Genomic DNA, 8,321 nt, shown 5'->3' on the forward strand with positions numbered 1-8,321 from the left:
CCGCACAGCAGAAAGGGATAGCAAAACACTCAGTTACACAAATTTAGATAAATAATTTACACTATATACACAATATAAATGAGAATTAAAAAGCAATAAACAATATTATTTACAGCAAACGACTCTTAATTGCACATGGGGGGGGGGGGGTATTGCACATAGTATTCCCTGAACATGAACATGTGTGTGTAGTGTAAGTGTGTGTGTATGTGGTCCGCTGGGAGCAGTGCTGGTTGTGCAGTCTGACGGCAGCAGGAAGGAAGGACCTGCGATACCGCTCCTTCACACACTTGGGGTAGCACTGAACTTTAAGGTGCAACTGCTTTTAAGGTGGAACTGCACCTAAGTATCACATAATTCTAAGGTGGAAATGCTTTTAGGGTGCAATTACATTTAAAATGCGTAGAATTTAAGATGAAAATTATTTTAAGGTACTCCTGAGTTTACACTGACACTGAAATTAAGGTGGGACTAGAGCACTAATGCAATCAGCCAGCAACACCAGAGAAACCACCACAGAAACTAGCAACAGCAGCAGGCGGTGAGAACAGTTTAAGCTGCGCAACCATTCTGCATTTCCTTCAGGAAAAGCACATTTCTAGTTATTCTTCTTCTCTTTTATTTCTGCCATTTCTTTGCCGCGTAACTAGTCCCGCAGTTTCGAAATATTAACACAGTTTTAAACTCCAGATCGTCCGGCCCGATAGTGTGGTGCGTGTATACAGCTTTTTGGTCGGACTTTGACTCATACAGTCCCCCAACTCTCAAAGCCAAGATTGAATGAGCTATGGCTTTTCTGAAGAGTGTGTGCATTTGCCTCCTCCACTCGGTTCGGAAAAAACAGTTTACTGTAGCTTCCATATATTTACAACAAACAATTCTGTGTTTTGCAACTCACTTAACCTTTTATGGCACAGCATGTCGACAGTGGTACCCAGCCTGGACATTAAAAAACAACAGGTAAACTTGTTGATTAGAACAAGAAGAGAACTGACCTTGTTCATAGTATTAAATCCATAATTGGCTTACAGCCATGAAGTGTGATCTTGTGATCATCCGCTTCAACCGCTTTCTTGTATAAAAACTGGTGTTTTGACTGTCAAACTGTGCTGTTAAAAGTTAAAACCAACACTGTGCTTCTAGTAGGTAGTCATAAAGGTCAGATAACTAGAGTTTGGCGCCTCTAGGTATAAGTAGGTCAGATGTGGCATTTGTAGTGTTTAGAACACCACAGGGGTTGTGCTAATATCACTTGTTGATGAGCCATAGCAGCGTTAGTCTAAACATGCTTATGGTGGCCTTTCTGAACACAATTCACAAACAATAACAGTGACAAAACGTATTTACTTTGAATTCTGTGTACAGATCTAGATGTCTATTTTTCAGGTGCTTTGAAAGTTCAAGGTATTTCCTATTTTTGTTCTGAATGCTCTGGTCATCTGTTGTTGTTATGGTTACCTTCCTTCCTTTTCTTCCCCCCCTGCATTATTATGCTGCCCTCGTCAGTTCTGGAGAATTCACAATCTTCTGTATCTATGACAACTGCAATAGTTTCAGTTCCTTTTAGTGCCATATAAAAAATGTCATGTTTTTAGAATTTTAGTATCAAATAGGTACAGGAGTATCGGTTCTGAAGACATCCTTAATAAGGATTTCTGGTGTTCGCAAATGTCTATTTTATAACGAAAACATTATCTGACCCGTTGACTGACTCAATGTAGACACGTCTTGTTTTTACTGGACATATATTTCATCCAATCATAAGATGCTGGTTCTGGTTAAAATGCCCACTTGACTTTAATTGGACAGTAATTGCATTTCTTTATGGCACGAAAAACCACACTGCTCCTAACAAAAGGCAATCATGTGCATTGTGTTTGCCTTGCCACATTCACAAATACAGTTGGGCTGATTGCTTTTTTTTAGGTGGTTTGTGTTCAATTCTGATATAAATTTAGCATTTCATTCTTGACATGCAAACACAAACACAAACACATTGTTTTCAGAAGCGTGAGAGACATTAAATCAGTGTAATGGATATTTTACTTTTCATTTTGGCACATTTTCCGCAGATCAGTGTTTTAAAACAATCTTGTGCATGCAAACGCCTTAAATATTGTCTTCTGCATGTATTGCCATTTCTTTTTAAATCACCCACAACATTTCTACTACATGCATCTGCAGTCTATAACACTGTATCAAATCAGCACTTGAGGTCTTGGTAAATGAGGTCCCTGAGTATTCTATTGTAGCAACATAGTAACATTGTTGTTTTTTTGGCAACAATGGATTATGGATTATGACACTGGATTATGATGCAGGAAATGTGGAAGAAAAAGGTGAGCAAGGACTGGTTGTATGGAAACTTTTTGTTATTCATCCTATAACCACTTCCATAACATTAATACCATCTTCTTGTTTCTATGCTCATTGTGCATGTTAACCTCCTTTCACTCTGTTCTTCAACTATCAGGACCCCACAAGACTACCCCAGAACAGCAATTATTTAGGTGGGGGACAATTCGCAGCACTGTAGTGACACTGACATGGTGGTGGCTTGTTCCTTGTTCCTTCTCCATTTTTTCCATGCTGATAACTTTCAAACCATGGGCTTTTACACATGAACCAATGAGATTGTTAGGCCCCCTTTCCAGATAGATGAAACGGCCAGTACAAGATACTATGCAGCTCGTCACTTCAATTGACTTCCAGACACAGAGATGAGAAGACGCTTTAAAGAGTGGTCATAATGGTTAAAGACATAATCAGGAACTCAGCCATGTAGCGATTTAGTTTTAGGAAGAAGTTTAGCTCTGGGTGAGTTATGCTTTCGGGTTTTTTTTCCAAGTGTGTAACCTCACACCTATGTTCTGGATTTATTAGTACTTTGAGTATACCCAGCCATAGAAGACCAATATACCCAGCAATATGAACAGAAACTAGTTAAAGAAAGCCAAGCCATACCAAGCAAAACCAGCACAACAAAATCTACTTCTCCACAGAGCCACGCTATGACCTGGACCAGCCCAAGTCCGATGCAGATCGTGGAACAGCCAGACAAAATTGTCGAAGCAGCCTTTCCCAAAGGGGGAAAGGAATCTTGGTTCCAAGGGTCATCACTTGTCCCGCGGTTCTTTATTATAACACATGAAGTCCAAACTATATTGATTCTGATTTCCACTAAATTAATCTCAAATCCGTTATTAAACTCCTCATCTGGTTGCATCAGCTGTGTTCATTAAGAGGAAGTAAGAGGATAGCTGAATTGTAAGGATCCTTCCTTTCAGTTCATCATCAAATTTATGTGTCAGCACATGCTAACACTATTCCCTCTGTTATTAGAAAAGATGCCCAGCCCAGTTTGTTTCCCAGATGAATGTTCCAGTCCAGGCCAAAGATCCTTGGCCTTGAATAAGGGTGAGATGAAAGGGGATGAGCTGCTCTACCTCATGTCAAACAGAGCTTTGGTCTGTTGTCTGTGGTGTTCTGCGCGGTGGTAGGTGTTATGCCTGGCACCCATTACCATGAAATCTGCCAATGAGCAACAGATTCACAATTCTGAAAAATTAATCTCCCCACACTAAGCAGAAGGCCTCCTTACCGGAATTTAGCAAGCAGACACTTCACTGTGCAGCCCTGCAACCTCCATTGGCTACTGCTGGAGCAAAAGAGTGCTGCTTCCCCTGCTGTGCCTCTTTGCTACTTTCTTTCAATCAGCAAGAGCGCAGCCTCCCTTTTCTGAATACTGAGACACTGCTCCCTTGCTGTATCTCTGAACAGCAGCAGCTTCACCCCACACAGCCACCATGTAATATTTCATACATACCATGTAATATTTCTGTTTTATTTAATACATTTTGTATTATTGTTGTTTTATTTCCTATTAGTACACTACGTTATTGGCTCTCAGCTGTAAATTTACTAGCTGTAAACTGGGGTTAAGAACAAATTCAGATTTGCTTTATTTCTCTTTAGACAAATAAAACATTTTGGGTCTGTAACTGAGAAAAAGAAATAACAGCACATTTTGCTGTACAATAGAAAAAAGACAGATAAATGACATGAGTCTAGTATCTGAAGTATCAAACTGACAGATCCTTTTAGCCCAAAAGTTACAAAAAGGTAACTACTGCAAATACATGGCTGTCAACGGTAGGGTCTCCTTGATTCCCATGGCAACAGTAAGCAGGGAAAACTGCGCCGCTCACTTGCTAATGGTGGAGCTGCGTTTTTTAAAATGAGCAGTTGTGGGCGACAGTGTGCTGAAAAACTCAAATTGTGAAAGTATGGTTCATTTTCACATATGGATTGGCCAACACCTAGTCCAGACCTGAACAAATGAATGCAACATCAGACAGAAATAAATGTTGTGACATTGCAAAAGCTTGTGGAAACGATGCCACAGCAAATGTGTGCCATAATCAAAGCTAAAGGCGTACATTACACCACAAATGGGATGTTTAAAATAGAATTTACAAGCACAACAATCTGTACACAGCTGACAACAATTCATGCCATATGTGGATCTGCACAAACATTTTTTTGGCAAAATGTTATCACCCTCCTATTCCATGCCTTAACCATCCAAATCCATCCGTCACTAACACTAATACACCTGTTAGAAGACAAATCAGCAATAAATATAACAAAAAGAATCTAAAACATTCTAATTCTAATTCTAATTTTTTTCTGTTACATTTTTAAATGACTGTTTTAAACTTTATAGTGTGTCTATCTTATAATATAGTCTAGCTGACCAACCTGACCGCTTAGCTCCCAGTTCCTTTAAAACACTTCAATCAAATCACTTTGTGCAAAGTGTGTGTGTCTGTGTGTTTTGTATAAATATCTAGTAGTACATACTTGGTAGCTGTTTGTCGATTACTCATGTGAAAAACTGAATGAGCTATGGCTTGTTTGTTTTGTACACTAAAATAAGGTTTAGGGTTGTTTTTGCGTTTCTCAGTGCAGCAGACGTCAGCTGAAATCATGTCTGTTAATGACACTAAGAGGACGCCAGAGGGCACTCTGCTACAACAAAGAGCGGAATGGGCTTTAAAAGCAAATACCTGATCCATTAAAAAAATGCCTGGATCGACCGTGATCCAGAGTCACTTCATCGAATCAATAAATCCAAATATAGAACAGATGTGAGTGATTGAGTAGGTTATCATGTTATGTTAACTGATGTTAACCGATAACTGACCAAACTCGCTGACTATGTGACACATTCTAATGTTCTGTTCTATATCTCTCCCACATTGAAATATAAATAAAACAAATCCATGAAATACTTAAAGTGAAGATAATCCAACAGACATTATGACTAGTGGTGTTAAAATCACCTCTTTTAGCAATAGTAAATCTGTCTCTTAAGGACTGTGTAAAGGATGTAAAATGGTAGAACTTCCTTCTTCTAACAATAACTGACAAAACAGAGGCTCTCCCTTTAGGTCCAAAAGCCAAACAAAAAAACTGACTTGGCTGATTTTTCTGTAATTCCTGGTTCATCAGCTAAAACTCTTGGCATCATATTTGATAATTACTTATCTCTACAGGATGCAAAAAAACGATCACATGCTTTCACTATCACATTACCTCAAGGCTAGATTACTGCAACACACTGTTATTAGGCTGTTCCAGCAGTAACCTTAGTAAACTTCGACTAGCTGTTTGATAATTAATGAATTGGTTTCCCCTTAGATAAAGATGGCACATCCAGGGGTTCATGGACACAGGGAATTGTAGTATACTGAGATGCTGGAGCTGTCGTTCTGCCGCTTGGATGGTGGACAGTGTTTCAGGGTGCTCTCTACTTTTAATTAGGTTTTTATAGTCAGACCTGCCGGAGTTGTCAGCCACACTCCAATACTGCTCAACATTCTCTACCGACCTGACCCGTTAGAAGACTGACCGCTGAGGTCCCCATTACATGCGTCAGACCGGCTGCCACCCACCAGTCCGACCACCAGGCTCCCCCACCACCCTTGTCAGACCGGCTGCATACCCTCCTGCCACTGCTACCTGCCCAATGACCATGTTAAAACCTAAATGGACTGTTAACTATCTGCCACTATTAATATTACCTTAACTATCTAATACTAATACCTTAACTATCATTACTCTCTTTACCTTTACCATCACTGCCGTGACTATATTAAGTTATACTACACCATGATTATTATATTATGATTATGAATATGTTGCACACCTGAGCAGTAGAACAGTCTTGGTGGCTCGGTGACTTTTATCAATAATTTATATATAATTCTGACCAAAGAAAGGATGGGTCCCCCTTGTGAGTCTTGGTTTCTCCCAAGGTTTCTTCCTCCAGCTCTGAGTTTTTCCTTGCCACTGTCACCTTTTACTGATTACTGATGGTGTAAAGCTGATTTGTGACAACAGCAGTTTCAAAAAGTGCTATACAAATAAATTTGATTTGTTTGCACAAAAATGTGTATAATATCTAACCTTGAAAATACATATTTTTTAATATTTGGGGAAGAAAAGTCAATATAGTCTGGTCCCATCTATTTCAAATTTGCATAGCATGTTTAGCATCCTTTAGAGACCTAAAGACACTGATGTACACACATTCTGATGCTTATATTTTCTAGGTATATCTTTAACAGCAAATATAACTGGCAGTAAAACCCATGTAGTATGTCAGTTAGGAAACTGTATGAGGTAAATGTGTTCAAAGAACTGATGAAACTTTCATCACCACTGAATTAATTATTTCAGTGGGTGTATGTATCAAAAAACAAAACAATTGTGTACATGTTTATTTTATTAAATATGTCTGCTGTTCACTCATTCAACATACTCAAGAGAAGAGTTTAAAGGAATCACTAAAAGGCCAGTTACATTACAATAATAATAATAATAATAATAATAATAATAATAATAATTATAATAATAAAGCATGGTCTGTTTCTGTTATATAGTTTGGAAGTGTTTGGTAATGGGTGAAGAGGAGATACAGCACTGCCTGAATTAATGCACAGGGCAAACTGGTTGATGATGGTAGAGACTTTAGAGACTAATTGGTTGGTCTCCGGATCCTCATTATAAGATTATAGCAGTTAACCTGTTTATGGACAACCGGGTCAGGTGATCTGAGTAATCCGGACATTTTGTAGCAAATTAAAAACAATTGCGCACCACAGACACAAGATGGTGGTTTAGCCTGGTCTACAGAAACAGGTTCCTCTAACGGTAAAGTGACCTGTAGTGTACTTGTTGAATGCGGAGTTTTAAAATGTCAGAATTACAAGAAAGTTCTCTGAATCAATTGACTGAAACGCGATTCTTCAAATATTAAGGTTAGATTAAAAGAAAAATCAAGTTTTATAAACCTGAGAAATGCTTAACACGGAATGTCACTGAAACAGCTTCCAATGAATTACTAAATGCACACGAGAACAGACATCGCAAGAAAACGAGGGAAGAGGGAAAACGACCCTCTAATGGGTGATATCACAAGAGCACAATAGCATCATCTCATCTAAATACCGTTTCAGTGTGCAACACATTGCCTATTGCTGCTACTTGCCAGATCAGTGATACCATCAAAAAGAATCAGAAAGAAAAACGCTTCGGAAAAAGCCCTGGCAGAAAAAAAAACAGAAATGCGCTTACCTTACAGATTGATGGAGACGATGGGAATGAGCGCAATGGCTCATGTAGCATCATTAATATTCACATCACAGCTCTCCTAGATTCGCGCGGAGGAAGAAAAGGTAGTGTGATATGCTGCAGTTTCCGCAGAACGAACAGAAAGGCCTTCCACCGCTCCGCCCGTGCATTTAAGTCCGCCGTACTTGCATCGGTTGAAGGCTGAGGTGTGTGTGTGTGCGTGCGTGCGTGACGTGTGTGACGTATAAGGTGTAGTTTGTCGTGTATTTTTGTTTGTTAGGGGTTTTTTTTTTTGACGCATGGACAGTCTCTTGTAGATAGGAACTGAACGTGTCTGCTTGGTAACCTAGACAACGGAGCAACGGTCGGATTGTGTGGGTTTCAGAGAATGCTCTTTCAGCAGCTCGACTTCATTAGCGGGTCCTTGCTTTTCACCAACCTAAAATATCCAATCTGTTGCTTTAATATCCAGAGAGAATCTGAGCTTTGAGTGCGGACCGACTATTTTATCATTTTGAAAAAAGGGATCATGTTTAGAAAAAAGTCCTCAGAGCGATTAATGCACACACGCGTGCGCGCGCACATACATGTATGTGCACTCTGTCTTTTTTGGACTGAGCTAAAGTAGTATTCATGTAAATGCCATCATTTGTGTATTCATGTCATTTTAATACCACGCTGGT

General features: G+C 39.3%; 1 protein-coding gene across 17 annotated transcripts in view; it reads right to left on the reverse strand.

The window, feature by feature from the left end:
• Positions 1–7,910, reverse strand: part of ptpn5 (protein tyrosine phosphatase non-receptor type 5) — a 134,428-nt gene extending 126,518 nt beyond the window's left edge. For 16 of the 17 annotated variants that reach the window (XR_011978530.1, XR_011978533.1, XR_011978532.1 and 13 more), the window contains exon 1: positions 7,642–7,910. Coding sequence is in view for 1 of the 17 variants with exons in the window: in XM_072671274.1 (XP_072527375.1) it covers positions 7,642–7,695 (54 nt within the window). In the remaining 16 variants the exon portion in view is untranslated. The remainder of the gene's footprint in view (positions 1–7,641) is intronic. The other variant, XM_072671273.1, reaches the window with a different exon arrangement.
• Between the last annotated feature and the right edge of the window lie 411 nt (positions 7,911–8,321).

This window comes from Salminus brasiliensis, chromosome 25, assembly GCF_030463535.1.
Source record: "Salminus brasiliensis chromosome 25, fSalBra1.hap2, whole genome shotgun sequence".
Lineage (NCBI taxonomy): Eukaryota > Metazoa > Chordata > Actinopteri > Characiformes > Bryconidae > Salminus > Salminus brasiliensis.